Consider the following 19,012-nt stretch of genomic DNA (forward strand, 5'->3'; position numbering starts at 1 on the left):
GCATTTTCCTATGCAATCACGTAGGGAGGACCGTATTCTTCACCCCCGCCCTTTGTTACCAAGGAGATCACGTGGACTCTACCTTCCAGTCCTTCTTACAGAATGCTGATATGAACGAGTGGTCATTAGCTAAACACATGATGCTCGTTCTTCTTGTTCCAGGCCCCATCCATTGACTGGCCTTAGCCATCCAAAGAGGTCATCAGCCAAGGATAATATTTCTATGCCGCGAGACCCGCTGGCCTGGGTGAGACATGTGATGAGGTCATTAGGTAAGGGCAGTGACGTGATGAGGTCATTAGGTAATAGCAATGACATGTGATGAGGTCATTAGGTAAGGGCAATGACTTATGATGAGGTCATTAGGTAAGGGCAATGAGTGGTGATGAGGTCAATGGGTAGGGCAATGACTTGTGGTGAGGGCATTAGGTAAGGGCAATGACTGGTGATGAGATCATTAGGTAAAGGCGAGGACTAGTGATAAGGTCATTAGCGAAGGGCAATGACGTGATGAGGTCATTAGGTAAGGGCAATGATTTGTGATGAGGTCATTAGCTAAGGGCAATGACTAGCCATGAGGTCATTAGCTAAGGGCAATTACAGTGGCTTGCCATGAGGTCATAAACTAAAGCATGATGTCCGTCCCTACTTCCATGCTGCTACAGTTAGGTTCCTCCTGTGGACGGACCTTAGTGAGGTTTCTGATGTCGTCATTAAAGTTAAGAAGGCCAGTCTCTTAAAAAAAATGGCTGCTCTGCTCTGATGACTTGAAACTTCATCACGGCTATCTCCCTGTTGATATGCGCTTAGACAAGATAGTCAAAAGATTCATCTTCCCCAGGAAAATCTTTGGCACAACGGAGCAACCGTAAGCTGAACGACTGTTACTATACAGCCAGACTATAACTTAAGTTCGGGAGTTCGAATCCATCTTTTGCTAGCTGGGTTGTTGCTTTACATCAATAGATTCGTGGAATATCATCATCTCTGACTCCTGTGATACATGTACTGTCTTCGAGTGAGGTTGAGATACATATATTCCCAGGCCTATGGGGTCCTCCGTGGCTTAGTGGTTGACAGGCTAGCGCAGCATAATGATCCAGAGGTATCTCACCAATGGGATCACTGTGAATTCAAGTCCACCTCATGCCAGCTGGCACTCCAATCGTACCTGGGAAAGTCTGCCAGTAACTTGTTGATGGTAGTGGGTTCCCTGCGAATCTGTCCGGTTTCCTCCCAATATAATGCTGGCCGCCGTTGTATCACGGCGTAAAAGTCAATCAGATAAATAAATAAATAAATAAATTCCTATAAGCTTGTGTTTATTTCGGTGGCCCATCTAAGTGAGATTCAGAGTGCAATATAGCTAATGGGTAAACAAATACCAGTCATACACATCTGTAGTACACAAATACCAATAATGCACTCCTCACTGACCTGCGGACGGTCGTGGGCTTCCCTATGTGCTCTTCCCGCTTTTCTCTTACAATAATGCTGTCCGCCGTCGTGAAAGTGACATATTCTTGAGTACGGCGTAAAAAAAAAAACAAAAAGCAATCAAATAAATAAAACACACCTCACTGTGGACGTGTTAAATAAATTAAACACTTTGACTACTCCTCCATGCATGGTACACAAAAATTATGTGGGTGCGTTTTTTTTGCAGCAATATGGGTGTAGGCCCTACCACTCCTAAACAGTAGGTTTTAGAGAGTAGGGATTTTAAAGTCTTTAAACATAAACTCTTTTAAACTGAACGCTACATATTTTAAAATGGGGCCCGTTTGAACATTCTGTGTATAACAGAATCGAGAATTTCACGATAATCGAAAGAAACATTTACCGTCCATCATTTCATTGCATGCATAAATGATCAAATGCAGGGTCGTGCGATTCAAATGACAAATCATTTGGTCATATACATGGGAAGTAAGATGGCCGCGTCGACCTACATGTAAATGTTAGGGCACAACCGCCTAGGGCAAGACAGCATATAGGCTCGATTCTATTTTATGTTTGTGAAGTAACTGGCAAATAGCCTCAGTTGGTTTTCATAATGTGCTGATTTGAACATGCGCACACACGCACTTCCTGTATAGGATTAAGCTAACCACCGCGAAACAGAGCATGAAACAAGTCTGAAGAAAGAATAGAATGAGTTCACTATACATAACTGATTCTAAATAGAATCGGCCATATACCCTGTGTGGCTATAATATATGGTCGATATAGCATGTACCCGTATGCCCGTTTGTTTAGTGGATTACACTGGCGACTGAATAACAACAAATAATATTTACACTATCATGTAGAAGGATAAGCCTTATCCCATCAGTGACATATTATGATATGTATGAATTAAATATGAAGTTGAGGGCCTCCGTGGCTCAGTTGGTTAGGGCGTTAGCGCAGCGTAATGACCCAGGAGCCTCTCACCAATGCGGTCGCTGTGAGTTCAAGTTCAGCTCATGCTGGCTCCCTCTCCGGCCGTGCGTGGGAAGGTCTGCCATCAACCTGCGGATGGTCGTGTGTTTCCCCCGGGCTCTGCCCGGTTTCCTCCCACCATAATGTTGGCCCTCCGTCGTATAAGTGAAATATTCTTGAGTAGGGTGTAAAACACCAATCAAATAAATAAATAAAAATAAATATGATGTTCATTGGAAACCAGCTACCAGTTACATGTACCATCAGCCGGCTACTTTCGTAAGTAAATGGGTAAGGTAAGTGTAGACTTAGACCAAATTTAAGTCCTTATACATACATTTAACTCTCTAGAGTACATGTAGCAGGTCTTACCCCCCCCCCCCCCCCACACACACACACATCCACACCCCAATGTAAAGAAAAATAAAATAATAAAGCCTATAGCTAGTAGTTGAAGTGTACCATTGCAATAACAATGTTGAAACGCCAATATTATAATGGTATGTATGCATGCTTAGGGTTTTATGTCGTTCTTAGTAATTCTTTATTCATATAACCACGAAGAGTCATTAGGTGCATGGACATTTCATGTGTCGGCAAGTGCCACCGAATTATCATGCAGAAGAGAAGACACCAGACATGACACCCCACCCAGTCACACTATACTGACACCGGGCCAACCAGTTCAGTTTCCGTGCTCTAACCTCTCAGTGCTCTAACCTCTCAGTGCTCTAACCTCTCAGTGCTAACTGCCAAGCGAGGGAGCAGCAAGTGTAAGTTATAAAGTCTTCATTAGGCCTATGGCCCCGATCCCGAGTCTACCGGCTTCGAGGAGGACGCTTTAACCATTAGGCCACCGAAGGGGTCAAATATTATAATGGTAGAGTGTCGCCCAATTCTTTAATAAACGTACAGGCAAATATAGTTCTAACATTCACTAGAGTCTGAATGTGATTGTTTAAAACGTTTAAATATCATGACCATTCGATGTACAGCTGGCCTATGGGCCCTATATAGCATGCTTGTTTATTAAAAACTAAGTATTCTAAAGTTATTAACGGCCGGCTATATCCTGACGAGCAGGTTTAAAAGGATTAAAGCCGCTGCGTACATGTAATTCTTTGGCAATATACCCATATTCGCTAATATCAAGTTTTCTATATTTGCCGGGGCCTCCGTGGCTCAGTAGCGCAGCGTAATGACCCAGGAGCCTCTCAGCAATGCGCTCGCTGTGAGTTCAAGTCCAGCTTATGCTGGTTTCCTTTCCGGCCGTACGTGGGAAGGTCTGCCAGCAACCTGCGGATGGGTAAACAGGTATCATAAATTATGGGTGCTCGGTTTCCACCCACCGTAATGTAAAATATTCTTGAGTACGGCGTAAAACACTAATCAAACAAATAAATAAATATTTTCCCAGAATACTCGTAAGCCTACCGGTAGCTCAAATTATTGATTTTCGGTAAATGTGTCAGACTCATACCTGTACATATATCATTAACCACTGTTTTTAAAATGATACTAAAGCTTTAAAAAGTCATAATACGACCCGATTTATACATTTTAGAACGTTTATTACCCATTGTGAACTGCAATAGATGCACTGCCGAAGCTGATAAAAACAAAAATGCGGTCAGATATGGGTTGATCATTTTCTTTGTTAAAAATCACCTGTATAATCTCTGTAACAGTAATTAACTGAAAATCCTATTTTTCCAGATTCCTTTTTTGTATTATTATCCTTACGGTTTTGTTAATTGTAGAACAGTTACAACAGCGTTTGTTACCACCAAGCAGCATGCAGCACTGTACATGCAGTAGGCTACACTCACACCCGAATAATGACTGCTCCCATGATAATGACATTTATACTTCCGGTTGGAAGACAACAACAGAGTTCGGAAAACTTTCTGAGATGGTTGAAGTCGGATAAATCTGCAGGAGATAACAACGAGAGGCGTCTAAATGGTAAGTTTACACGATTCCAGATCAAGGATTATCCAAAGGTTACTAAATGCTGCAGAGCAGGCCGACCATAGTCTTTTTCAGGTCAATTGAGTCGAAGTTCATTTCGTTAAACTTTTTCAATGAGTTGAACGGCACGTGAAAGGTTGCGCATAAATGTGTTATATGCATCATTACAGCCAACATTGAAAATATTTTTATATAGCCTGTAAACCCGTAAGTTACAATGGAGGTGGTGAATTGAGCTCCACGAAGAATTGTTGATGTTGTACAGTGGGTTTTACTTATATACTGACTACTAACGACGTATATATGACTATATGCGAAGAGTGACCTCCCTTTGACCACGTTTCTCACGCCCTAGAATTTTAACATAATTCACCGGCTCATACACGTGTACATGTGCATGTATAAAGGTAGCACAATACGATATGATAGCTTGTTCTGGCTTCTAGCTAGGTCTTTTCAAAAGTTGTCTAGATTGGTCTGCATGTTCATCACTGAATGATGATTACTCAGTGGTCATAAATGTGTAGCGGTACATGTCAAAACTGACCAGAATGGATCAAGTACCGTTACACACATAAATCAACCTCAGACTTAACATGGCTAGCTCTTTGGCATCGAGGCAAATGAACAAATTCTAATGAATCTTTCTGTCACTGTAAGTGGAAGGTATGCACTTATTTTAGCTAATACCAAACCTCTGTTTAATTGCCCTGAGACTTTATACAAAATCTATACTCTTGATACCTTCTAACTTGGAACTCAAGATAAAGGGAAGTACTGGTCCACTTGTAACAGATTACTTATGACTGACTGGGCAGAGTGCTTAACGAAACTGTGTCTTCAGTACTACGGTGTGCATGTATATTTTTTTCACGCAGCACAATGCATATGTGCGACTATCCTTCATAAGGGAATACCATAGAACTGTTATGATCTGACTGCAAAACATTGACAGTGGCATTTAACAGCATGCAAAAATAAGCAAACATTAAGCATAATTATTACTTTCATGTATTAGGAACTAAATATGTACGTTATGATAATGCTGTAGAATATATAAGCCACTAGTATAACAGATGAAGAGTCTATAAGCCACTAGTATAATGGATGTAGAGTCTGTAAGCCACTAGTATAACGGATGTAGAGTCTATAAGCCACTAGTATAACAGATGAAGAGTCTATAAGCCACTAGTATAACGAATGTAGAGTCCGTGTAGAGGAAAATGACTGGGGGAGCAGGTTGTGGCTGATAATTTCTCATGCTTGTGTTTCAATCTTGAGGTGGCTCCAGTCGTTTAATGTTATTGTTCATTTGAAGACCGTTTATTTTGACCAATATCATGTGAAAATGTGTACGTCACACATGGGAAAGTTCAACAGTCACTTGACATAGGTTGGTTGTTTACTGTGGGTTACCTTCACTTATAAAACAGATTGCAGTCATTATTCTTTAGTACAGCATTAAAAGAAATAACAATAAATAAGTTATTCATGAAGTGGGATGGAAACAGACCTAAAAGGCCACAATTCCTCTCAGGCCGCAAATGGGAAGGTCTGTCAGCAACCTGCAAATGATCCTGGGTTTCTCTGCGCAATTTCCTCCCACCATAATGCTGGCTGTCGTTGCATAACTGAAATATTCTTGGGTACGGCGTGAAACACAAATCAAATAATTAGATAAATAAATACATAAATGGCCACAACCATTTTGTGTCCTGCGTTCTTGGTGACTCAATAAATCAGTTTTTAATCTGGAATTCTTCAGAGGCTGTGGGATGCGCCATGTCAAAGCAACAGAAAACACGATTTCACATCATCGTATCATGTGCACATTTGGTTGAAGGGCAATCTAGGCTTCAGGTGATTTAAGCGGAAACAGCTCTGCATTCTCCAGTTATAGTGATTAAATGTGATACCATAGCGAAGCATTCTAAGTATGTTACTTGGCTTACTCTCACTAGGGGCCTCCGTGGCTCACTTGGTTAGCGCGCTAGCACAGCGTAATGACCTAAGAGTCTCTCACCAACGCGGTCGCTGTGAGTTCAAGCCCAGCTCATGCTGGCTTCCTCTCCGGCCGTACATGGGAAGGTTTGTCAGCAACCTGCGGGTGGTCGTGGGTTTCCCCCGGGCTGTGCCCGGTTTACTCCTACCATAATGCTGGCTGGCTGCCATAGTATAAGTGAAATATTCTTGAGTACGGCATAAAACACCAATCAAATAAATAAATAATAAATAACTTACTCTCACTATTTAAGACCACAAAGACATAGTGATTCTTTCTAAACTTCATGTGGGATAAATTTATCCATGCGAATACTTGTAGGCGTATTCATTAAACCTTCATTAACAAAACAATAAAGAACAAACAAAGTCACAGCTCTGTACTACTGTAGGATGTGATATTATTTCGTAAAATCAAAACATTTTGTTTGCAGATCTCATGGGAACTTAGCTGAAGTAATGTACATTGTACCATGCACAATGGGCACCTCACTGGAAGCTGTTCAGGTCAAATTTGCCTCCATCATTGAAGATCTGAGCGGATGTCCCCACACACTGTCACAGTTTGTTGTCTGGGTTGATCTCTGTGTGGCAGAGTACAAGTCGAATGGCTTCATTTATCTGAGTAAGTAATAGTTGCTGGCTATTAAAGTGAAACATTTGACATTTTGACTCGTACAAAGAGATGCAAAAAACACCTACATATACGTGTAGAATTGCACTTGGGATTTCAATAAACATTGCAGCTGTTATTTTTGTGCCATATCATTTTTCACTACTAACCAATCAGGATTGTTTTCCTAATTTGATGTAATTCATGTGGAGCATTATATAACAGATGCCAGATTTTGTGTTCTGGACAAAGGATCAGATGGCAGTCTTAGAGCTGAGGCCTGTAGCCCATATTTACTACATCTGCTGAAAGAGCTAACACATGTGATACAGACGGCTAATTAACATAATGCATGCATAGTGACCATTGGAAAAGATTGTATCATCGCAGGCCGTAACATCTTGTTGTTGTAATTTATTGTGAATGAAGGAAGTGGTAAGGTAAATACGAGCCAAATTTTACAAAATTCTTGGACAAAGATGGGGCTGTAAGTAAGGGAGGGATTATTATTTACTTTTGGATGATTGGTGATGCCAGTTTTTGCTGAAGTAATTCTTGTTTCGTTGGACGTGCAACCAATGAAAATTTGTACTCAGAATCGATAGATTTGAATGGTTTTACAGAGAGTATATCAGACTTAAGTCAGACTTTGTGTTAACATGTGGTATAATTCCTCAACTTACATTTGAACTTAAATTCTAATTTTCATTTTTGTCTTGAAAAAAATTGAGAAATTGTGTTAAGTATTAATATAAAATTTTTTTTACTGCAAGCCACAATTTTAGGGCACTATTAAACTGTTTTGAAGCCAAGACAAAGTCTGGCATGAAGCTTAAGACACATTTGTGATCTTGGTGACTGGTGTTTCAATTAAGAGCAAATATATACAGAAATGAAACAACAGCTTAAAGATGTTGGCTATGTTGGTCAGCTGCTCAAATCCATCTCCTTGTCATATCCTTTATGTGAAATACCTCATATATAGGGTGTGGCTTCTTCCATTTTAGGCTCTGACTTCTCCCAGTTTATGCTCTTGCTTCTCCCGATTCATGCTCTGGCTTCTCCCAATTTATGCTCTGGCTTCTCCCAGTTTATGCTCTGGCTTCTCCCAATTTATGCTCTGGCTTCTTCCAGTTTATGCTCTGGCTTCTCCCAATTTATGCTTTCATCTCCTTCATAAACATGTACGATTAACATGTGGCTTGAGTAGTAATGGGAGTGAAAGTAAAAGTGGTGGTGTTCTTAACAAATGATGCTTCTAGCATATTGATGTCTAATTCCCACTGTTGATATCATTCCCACTTTTGACATCATTCTCACTATATGCATCTGACATCGTGCGGGATGTTGACATCATTCCCACTATTGACATCTGACATTCTCACTGCTGACATCATCCCCATTGTATACATCTGACATTCTCACTGTTGACATCACCCCCATTGTATACATCTGACATTCTCACTGTTGACATCATCCCCACTGTATACATTTGACATTCTCACTGTTGACATCATCCCTGCTGTATACATCTGATATCGTCACTGCTGACATCATCTCCACTGTATACATCTGACATTCTCACTGTTGACATCATCCCCACTGTATACATCTGACATGCTCACTGTTGACATCATCCCTGCTGTATACATCTGATATCGTCACTGCTGACATCATCTCCACTGTATACATCTGACATTCTCACTGTTGACATCATCCCCACTGTATACATCTGACATGCTCACTGTTGACACCATCCCCATTGTATACATCTGACATTCTTACTGTTGACATCATCCCCACTGTATACATTTGACATTCTCACTGTTGACATCATCCCTGCTGTATACATCTGATATCGTCACTGCTGACATCATCTCCACTGTATACATCTGACATTCTCACTGTTGACATCATCCTCACTGTATACATCTGACATGCTCACTGTTGACATCACCCCCATTGTATACATCTGACATTCTCTCTGTTGACATCATTCCCACTGTACACACCTGACATTCTCACTGCTGACATCATTCTCACTGTACACATCTGACATTCTCACTGCTGACATCATTCTCACTGTACACATCTGACATTCTCACTGCTGTCATCATTCTCTCTGTTGACATTGTTTCCACATTGCCACAGCATTGCTGACACTGTTTAGAGGACTTGATTTCCACATCTATGGCATACACATTGTGGTCACAATATGTGAGTCACAATTGGGGAATTTCAGGAGTTACTTTGCCTAAGCTTAGTGAGTTTCCCCAACTACACAGACTACTGGATTAAAGTTGATATATCATTATAAATAAATAAAAGCTCATAGATAAGCCTAATGTAAAGATGTCAGTTTCTCATAATGCCAAATTTTCAGGGTGTGTGATTTTCATTCATTTTACCTCTTTACAGTATATCTCTTGGTCGCAGTTTATGATATTTTCTTACGTGTGTGCCTGTAAGTTACAAAAGCTTAAATGTGATTTGGATGGAATAAATGTTTAATGTCTGTCATTTGTAAATGACATAAGGTTTCACCTAAAAATGTGCATTTTTAAAGGAAACTAAATGTAATAGCTAGAATATTACTTAGACTTGTTTAGTAGGATACATGTATCTTTGTACCTTACAAACAGACCTTTGTCAGAGGCAGTGACAATATGACATCCTAGTCATGAGTGAAATTTCAGGTATATTTACCACATTTATCATCGTTAGTTAGATTGATCATCTACCCCCTGTATGATTTCACTTTTTCAGATTGCTCTGGCAAGAAGCCAGAACCATCCTGGCTAGACGGGCTGAAAGAGGAAGTTGTGGACACCGATGAAGACACCAGTATTAATAAGCACCATTTTACAGACACCAGTATTAATAAGCACCATTTTACAGACACCAAAGGCTCTCATAATACCAACACCAACAGAAAACACAGACACCATCACAGCATACTGACTGACAGTGTCACCAGCCTCTGTAACAGCATTGTGAAGATAAAAACAAGGAAACAAGTTGTCAATGCTGATACCAACAATGACACCATATGTTGTGATCACACCAAAAGCCATAATGAGACAAACAGCATCACTGAAACCAGACTTTCTGAAACCATAACCAGTAACAGAAATAGGGCTGAAGCTCAGAAGAGAGCCATGACTGCTGTAACCTGCCGGAATGCTGGTCAGAAGGTAGCAGGTGCTTCTACATCAATCTCTGACCATATCTATGCTATGGGAGTGGATTTACAAAGGAAACAGAAAAGTACATTAGACAGGAATTCAAGGATAATACCCACAAGTGCCAAAGCTGTTGGTGGCAAGTCACATACAGAAACAATCTCTGTATCTGAAAACAGGTCTCAGGGAGTCTACCCGGTTGGCTTGATACAAGTGTCCACACTTGGTGGACGTGATGCCAATTTAGGGAGGCAAAACAGTGAAAACATCCAAGATGAGGAGGAAGAATTTTTAGAGACTGTTCCAAACCCTTTGAGTGGGGTGAGCAAAGACAAAGACTATGGTGCTGAAAACTTGATTATGGGGGAATCTTCAATGGATGTGTCCCCGCCCGTTATGGGACAAGAGGGTGGGCGGAACAGTCCTCTGTGTGGCCCTCATCTACACAGTCACTTGGTGCCCACACAGGTGTCTAGTGCTAATAGGACACCCATTATCAAAACTGAAAGTGAAAGTTCTTTGCTGGAGTCAGACTACTGCAATAATAACACTGGTGAGTTCTGTCAAACGTGGAGGGCTGTTTCAGGGTCAGAAATACCTTACATTAGGAGATGTGTACTTGACGTCACATGTACCTGTCGTATGGAGGGAGAGGAAGTGGTTAAATGTACATGTATGATATGGCTAGCTAGGGGGAACTCACTGGGCAAGTCTCCACTAGAGTTGATCACACATTAGCTGTTTGGTCACTGACCACTGATAGCACAGGCTTGACTCCAACTTGCACTTGTTTGAATTTAAGTTTTAAAGTTTCTTAAATACAAGGAGAAGATTTAAATGTACGTGTATTGTCAACCATAGGCTGTACAGTTTTCGTCCTCAACTGTAAGTGACAGACCCAGTCCATACATTTAAGTGAATAAGCTCAAATCATAATTTCTCTACAATAATGCGAAACTCAGGTTCTAGATGATTCAAGGCTATGTCCACTGAATAGTGTACAACATTGCCTCATAGCTCCCGTTCTTAATAATAGATGTCAAATGCAATGGTAAACCTGTACACTCCTATCTGTTATTTGTTAGTTCTTCTTTGCTTGACGAATTTTTTACATATGTACTTCATCAACAATTCATCAAATTGATTTCTGGACCATACATGTACCTGGAAAGGTCTGGCAGCAACCTGGCAGTAACCTCAGGTTCTGCTTGATGTCTTCAGGCTGGGTGTCATCTTATAAGTGAAATATTCTTTAACACGGTCAAAAGCAACAATCAAACAAAGAAGTAAGAATGATCATTGTACTATTTTGTCAAATTTGTGCATGCAGTGATCAAAAGATTGTGGGGAAGGTCTGCCAGCAACCTGCGGATGGCCGTGGGTTTCCTCCAGGCTCTGCCTGGTTTCCACCCACCATAATGCTGGCGGCCGTCGCATAAGTGAAATATTCTTGAGTACGGCGTAAAACAACAATCAAAAAAAAAAAAAGATTGTGTGAACTAAACTGCTCAGGATGATGAATTTCCTCACAATCAAAGCTTGATTATTAAGATAAAATTGACTAGGCAGAGGGGAAGTTTACTTGTCTGAGAGACAGTAGATTGGTTGTTTGAGTGACTGAAGAGTGTCTTTAACGTAAAAATGGAATTACCTGATAACTGAGTACATGTGTACTTAAGTTATTTGAGGAGGTAAAGAGTAAACCCGACTTAAATAAGTATGATATTCAATTAGTGTGCAATATATATGTATATATAAATCTACCATACACAACCATATTCTTTCAGTAGAGGTTGTCTGCACGCCACGGTTTCAAGTTGCTTTTTGTTCAAGTCTTTCCATTCCTTCTCTGCCTGTTTCAGGAGATGACGCCTATCCCGGCTGTGTGGTATTAGAAATCAGCGATGCCGGAGAGTTATCTACCCCTGTCAAGACTCAGCCTGCAGATGACTACTGGTCATCGTACGGCACGTGCATCCCAGGCCCAGTCAAGAAGGCCCGTACAAACGTGGGCAACATGCATCGCTGGCTTCAGCAGGACCAAAACGAACTACGTCAAATCGAAGAGATTCCGCCTGAAGAACTAGATCCGTATTTAACAGCATTCCTCAGGCTAGTCCGGCGGAAGGACGGCAGAGACTATGATCCAAACTCCTTCAAGGACGTTCGCGGCAGTATTCAGCGGTATCTTCAGGACCATGGCTACCCTTACTCCATTGTCAGATCACCGTTATTTTACAACAGCCAAAGAGCCTACTACAGAAAAAAGGAGCAACTGAGACATTCACTATTCCTGAAGAACAGGAAAGCCGACACAGATTTAAACTACATTAGCTTCCAGTAATGATGCGTACCCTGGCACTTCTCTTAATCAAGGCATATTTCTAAGTCACCATGTTTGTGAACTGACGTCGTATTTTGTTATAAATTTCATATATTTATCCATAGCTTTAATGTGTTTTTTTTTACTGACAAATATATCTTGATCATTTCTGTATATGTTATTTTTCTGTTTTGTGTACTCTGATAAAAAAAATGCACTGTTGCACATGACATATTTTTTTCATAGGTAATCAGGTATAGTTCAGGCCAGTAGACCTTTCTAAACTGCCCGTGAAGAAAACTCTCTCTTTAACATATTCATTCATTTGACTGATTGGGGCTTAACAGCATACTCAAGATATTTGGAACAGTATGGTGGGGTTTGAGGGTGGGGGTGGTAGGTACCTGAATACCCAGGGAAAGTGACCGAACTTTGACAGGCTTTAGAGGACTATAGATGCTATACAAATATTCACACCATGAGACAAGTGTGTTGGCAAACCTTACCAACACTAATGCTCCAGTAGGACCATGGGTATGTGATCTAAGGGGTTCTCCAGTAGGACCATGGGTATGTGATCTAATGGGTTCTCCAGTAGGACCATGGGTGTGTGATCTAATGGGTTCTCCAGTAGGACCATGGGTGTGTGATCTTATGGGTTCTCCAGTAGGACCATGGGTGTGTGATCTAATGGGTTCTCCAGTAGGATCATGCGTGTGTGATCTGTGTAATGGGCTCTGCCATACAACCTAATCCTACTGGAGTTCCGGCTTTAAGTAGTAAGATATGATGGTACCCGCAGAGTCCTGCAAACACCCATAGTTCCAGCTGTAAGTGGTAAGATGTGATGGTTCCCGTCGGGTTTACTAACACCCTCAGTTCCGGCTGTATGTGGTAAGATGTGACGGTTCCCGCCGGGTTCTGCTAACACCCATAGTTCCAGCTGTACGTGGTAAAATGTGATGGTTCGCGTCGGGTTTACTAACACCCTCAGTTCCGGCTGTACGTGGTAAAATGTGATGGCTCCCGCCGGGTTTACTAACACCCTCAGTTCCGGCTGTACGTGGTAAGATGTGACGGTTCCCGCCGGCTTCTGCTAACACCCATAGTTCCAGCTGTACGTGGTAAAATGTGATGGTTCCCGCCGGGTTCTGCTAACACCCTCAGTTCCGCCTGTACATGGTAAGATGTGATGGTTCCCACCGGGTTCTGCTAACACCCTCATTTCCGGCTGTACGTGGTAAGTTGTGATGGTTTCCGCCGGGTTCTGCTAACACCCTCAGTTCCGGCTGTACGTGGTAAGATGTGATGGTTCCCGCCGGGTTTACTAACACCCTCAGTTCCGGCTGTACGTGGTAAGTTGTGACGGTTCCCGCCGGTTTCTGCAAGTTCTGCCATTAATCTGGGTTGTTTTATGAGTACAATAGTACTTAAAGGAAAAGGCCTCTAAAAATCGAAGTAGACATTGCTACGTAGACCACTTGAAAGTATGCGTAAAGATATTTCATTTATTACATCCCATAATAGCACAGTTTATGAACTCTGTCGTCACCGCTATTTAATTCAAATCACGACACTGATTGTTGGAATAACTGTTTACCCATGAGTGAAAGATTACTGAAATAATGTTCCCCAAAATTCCTCCCTTCTGGTGAACATGATGAAAACAGGTGATGTGATGTAAGAGTTCCTAGATACCGTCATTATGGCCCCTGAAACCCACCAAAGTTTTCAAATATTTGAATGCCTTTCAACAATCTCACAAAAATCTGAAAAAATAAATGAAAGAATTTGTACGCATAATTTTCAGTTTTCTTTATGATACACTTTATTTCATTTTTGTAGCTTTCTTTTACTTTAAAACATCAACTAATGGAAAGGACTTTCATGACAAATTCGATACAGTGTACGTTTCGTTTCACCAAAAGAAACTGCTGAACCGTCGGTCCCGTGTGATACACGTGCATAGCCGTTTGCATATGTCTTAGTACCTTTGGTTTTGTAAAGTAATTTTGGCCGCGAAGAGCAGGTGTATGAAAGGATAGGGTTGTACAGTGTTGTTATTGTCCTTTATTAGGAACAGTTTTCTTCTTGCACTTATAATTATTGATTCCAAACTTCTTAATTAATTAACTATCGTGTTTTGAGACTCGCCGAACCAAAACGGAACGATTGCAACACACCAGTTCATGACAAATAACCTTACTTTCATATACGCTATGCCATTGCACTTGGTGACCTCGCAGCCATCAAGCTGATCCAACGAGGCTGACCTTGAGGTCATGACGTTTTGTCTTCTGCCTAATGTAAATGCACGCAGATATATGACGACAAAATTATCTGAGTAAGCGGGACGAAAATGTCGCTTGTACCTCACAACTCTGTATATTTCAAAGTTATTGTGTATAGTAATATAGTCAGCTGAATTGTATATAGCTTATTGTAGTGTTGTTCTTTTGTAGCATGCATGATCTGTTGTTCTAATAGGTTAGCCAAATCTTGTAGTTCGGCTAACTTTTGGCATGGACAAAGGCATGCAGTGCTGCCAGTCATCTGTGTCGTCATGCAAGAATGTTATTTATGATGGGGGCCCTCCGTGGCTCAGTCGGTTATCCCGCTAGCGCAGCGTAATGACCCAGGAGTCTCTTACCAATGCGGTCGCCGTGAGTTCAAGTCCAGCCCATGCTGGCTTCCTCTCTTTCCATACGTAGGAAGATCTGCTAGCAAACTGCGGATGGTCGTGGGTTTCCTCCCGGGCTCTGCCTGGTTTCCTCCGACCATAATGCTGGCCGCCGTCGCATAAGTGAAATATTCTGGAGTACGTCGTAAAACACCAATCAAATAAATAAATAAATATTTATGATGTTGAAGAAAGTGTAGCACCTTTGGAAATTCAGATAGCCTTACTTAAAGAGGCATGCATTAAAGGTGGAGAAAACTCAAAAATTAAATAAAGTTCAGATGAAAGAGGGCTAAAAGTTAGTTGTATTTGTGGCCTTCAATATTTTTGTCGATTCTCCTTTCAGGAGTACAAGACACTTGAAAATATTTTTGTATGGTGGGTATTTGGGACAACTTCTTGGTATATATTGTTATGTCATAAAAATACTATAAATGAGTGTGTAACACATGTTTAATAAATATATTTGCGCTAGATTTTGATCTTTTCAGCTTACAAATGTGTTCAATCTGGATTTTGATAAAATTTACAGTTTTAATATGTTCATAATATTATCATATCTCGGATTAAATGCATATGTTTGGACATAAACAACAAATTTACCATCAAATAAATTTATTAGGCATGCATCACATCCTTATTTAGAAGATTGTTACGCAAAGACGATACATACAAGTAGCAAGAGGTGGTCCCAAACACCCCAAATAACTGACCGATGGGGAACAAGACTCTACGGCCACACTGGTAAGTTATCTGCCCTTGACTGTGTTTTGAATTATGTTCTGTTTACATGGTAAGTGGACAATGATTCAGTCAGTGGAAGTGACAACTGCCCTGTGGTTAATATTACCACATTATTATGATGTAGGTTATCAGCTTAGGCGGAAAATACAAAGAGCTGACTTGGATATCTATATCTGTGACAACATTGCATGCGCTAAAAATTCTGCAGCCAGTATTTCCACGCCAAAGCCTTCAGTGGCGGTCCGGTCGGTCGAAGCACCCAGTTCTAGCGTGAACGACAGAGTGTACTTATGTCATACTGTGTGTCAGCGTAAAGGATGTTAGAAAAGAGCGTCTCAATGGTTTGTGCAACGATACCGTTTTTGTATCGTATATGAAAGGTTATTGCACAGCGTACAATCAAACAAACCCAAAAGGCTACTGGCGAAAGTACTGCTCTAGCCATACTAGTTCACCGTCTTTAAAGAGGATATGGACCCAGGAAAAGCAATGCTTGGTGCTAAGAATTATTTGTTTAGTGTGTAAATTTAATTGGTGTTTTACGCTGTACCCGGTTTAGTCTATCATCCGTGGGAACAAGCTGGTCTGGTCTACCATCTATGGGACCATCAGGCTGTTTAGGACCATCCACTGCTAGAGCATCAGGACCATCGTAACGCTTGTCAGGATGATCATCAGTCGGTTACCTTAACAATGGACTGGTCACGTGTGTCATCAACACGAACAGCAGGATTACTTCTTCTATCATCATAGTTAACTTGCTGGTGTGATCTTTCACCCGTGTGAACACAAAACAAATACATATGGAAACGTTCAGTTATTTGCAGCCCATGTACAAATTAAACTAGAACGACACTTAACTGCCACTGGTAACATATATAATCATCTATTAAACACTTTACATTTTATTTAATTATTAGGTATTTGATACATGTAAATTTTGATACTAACGAGTTTTTCAATTAGATTTTAGTGCCCCCTAGCAACATGACTGTTTTAATTTATTAGATAAGGTTCTAGACAGCCTCCTTTGACTCGAGTCACGCATGGAACAGAAATGTAAAATTTCACACTTTCAACCATATAAAATTTTGCCTATGTAAATCATGTAACTTACATCCGTTTGTGGATACACGTTTAAGTAATCACCCTTGGTAATATTAATTCATTCGGATCTCAACATTTTGAAACAAAGAATAACAATGCAAAGTAAATTCTTCTAGGCTAAAGCTGTATTTCATTTCTATGTATTAAAATCCAGCAAGTTAACCATTTCAAACTTCGTTTGTTGGGTTCGCACTTTCCTTCAGACAGCGTGTTGGTCGTAGCCGGGTGCTTATACAACCAGACCACTCGAATTGTTGCGAAAGAATAAGTTTTTTGGCGTGCTTAAGACAGATGAACATGGTATGTTGCTAAATGCACATGTGCGTGTTTCACGTACTTTTGTCATGTGGGGAATATATCTGAATAGAGTCTCTTCCACGATTGGCCAGCCTCATCCGGGGAACCACCAATGAATTCACGCAAGTACTGACATAGAAACTTACGCGTGAAAAAGGCAACCAAGTCTTTGTTATATCTCACACAGCTTTCGTGTATACGTTAGTATATTTGTTCTGGATTGCTTCGTCAGGACTTTCTTGGATTGTGCACCGTGCCGGAATCTAACCACGGTTCACACGGACCGTTACTAAGTAACCTGAAAGTCATGAACTAATAAAAAGTGCGTTATGTTACAGATGTGAATAATTCTGTGTAGATACTGTCTTTATGTCTATTCATAATGTTTAGCAATTTTGTGTAGTTTATGTCAATCACCGAAGTCATTTGGTAAAAAGTCATACTCGATATCATTGCAAAAATGCGGTTTAAACGGAACTTATTGTCGAGTCACGAGAAATAAAGTGGCGCAAACTGCATTGCTCTCCGACCAGTACCTTAAGATGTAGCAAGGGCTTAAATTCTTAGATGGCGTCATCATGAAGTAACAACGTTCCGCAACTCCTTTCAGCATGTGCAGATTGGATGCGTTGCTCTGCATCGTTTGATACCTTACTTATGTAGTTCAGTGTTAAATTAATTCTTTTAGAACAGACGGTATCAGATGCTTTACGTTTGCTGCGCACCAAATGCTGTGGCAATGGTAATACGTACATTTAGGCACTTGTTTGCCTTCGACTTGGAAGTCACACAATTGGTCGGTCATTCAAATGGACTTGGCCCAATGATCTGAGATGTTCTGAGTACTGAACGGCATATAATTTATCGAGAAAGGTTTTAGCGTAGAAACAACCAGTTGCGTTCTCACATGTTACATCTAAAGTCTTTACACCACGTTGTAGCTTGTGTCAGTCACCCAGATTGTATGTATGTATGCTTGGGGTAGCATTTCCTACTTAATTTGGCAGTCATATGACGACGGAGAATACACCAGACATATATAAAACACTCTACTCAGTCACATTATACTGACCCCAGCCACCTCTTACCATATTTAAAGTCTTTGGTATGACCCGATTTCGCGGTAGACGCTCTAATCATTAGGCCACCGAAGCGGTTCATCTAGGTTGTACCAGGGAGCTTATAGCACAAACATCACAGGGGTCATTGTTCATTAGACTTGATTTTCTCAAAGTTATGTGCAACAAGTGTAAGATTGCAGTGTAGTTATTTGGATTCCTCCACGAACTTGTTCTGAACGCACCGTACTCAGAAAAGAGTGAGTAAGTGCTTGCGGTTTAACGTCCTACTTAACAATTTTTCAGTCATATGATGACGAAGGTATCCTTAGAGTGCATGTAATGTGCCTCGTTGTTGCAGGACGGATTTCCACCGCTCTTTTATCTAGTGCTGCTTCACTAAGTCGGCTTACCGAAGACAATTAAGCCGCCGCGCGCGAGCCATCATACTGATACAGGTCAACCAGTCGTTGCACTATCCCCTTCATGCTGAACGCCAAGCGAGGCAGTTACTTCCTCTTTTAAGGTCTTAGATGTGTAACTCGACCCAGGATTCATCCTGGAACTAGCGCTCCCGAAGCGGACGCTCTGCCAACTGTGCTATCGGGACTG

General features: G+C 41.0%; 1 protein-coding gene across 1 annotated transcript; it reads left to right on the top strand.

Annotated features, from left to right (window-relative positions):
- Window positions 1-4,286: 4,286 nt before the first annotated feature.
- Window positions 4,287-12,856, top strand: LOC135464121 (uncharacterized). The gene is made up of 4 exons (XM_064741614.1): window positions 4,287-4,389; window positions 6,831-7,021; window positions 9,776-10,744; window positions 12,054-12,856. The coding sequence occupies exons 2-4, from the start codon at window positions 6,856-6,858 to the stop codon at window positions 12,533-12,535; spliced, it is 1,617 nt and encodes a 538-aa protein (XP_064597684.1). The 5' UTR covers window positions 4,287-4,389; window positions 6,831-6,855; the 3' UTR covers window positions 12,536-12,856.
- The last annotated feature ends 6,156 nt before the right edge of the window (window positions 12,857-19,012 follow it).

This window comes from Liolophura sinensis, chromosome 3 (assembly GCF_032854445.1).
Source record: "Liolophura sinensis isolate JHLJ2023 chromosome 3, CUHK_Ljap_v2, whole genome shotgun sequence".
NCBI classification, from domain to species: Eukaryota; Metazoa; Mollusca; class Polyplacophora; order Chitonida; family Chitonidae; genus Liolophura; species Liolophura sinensis.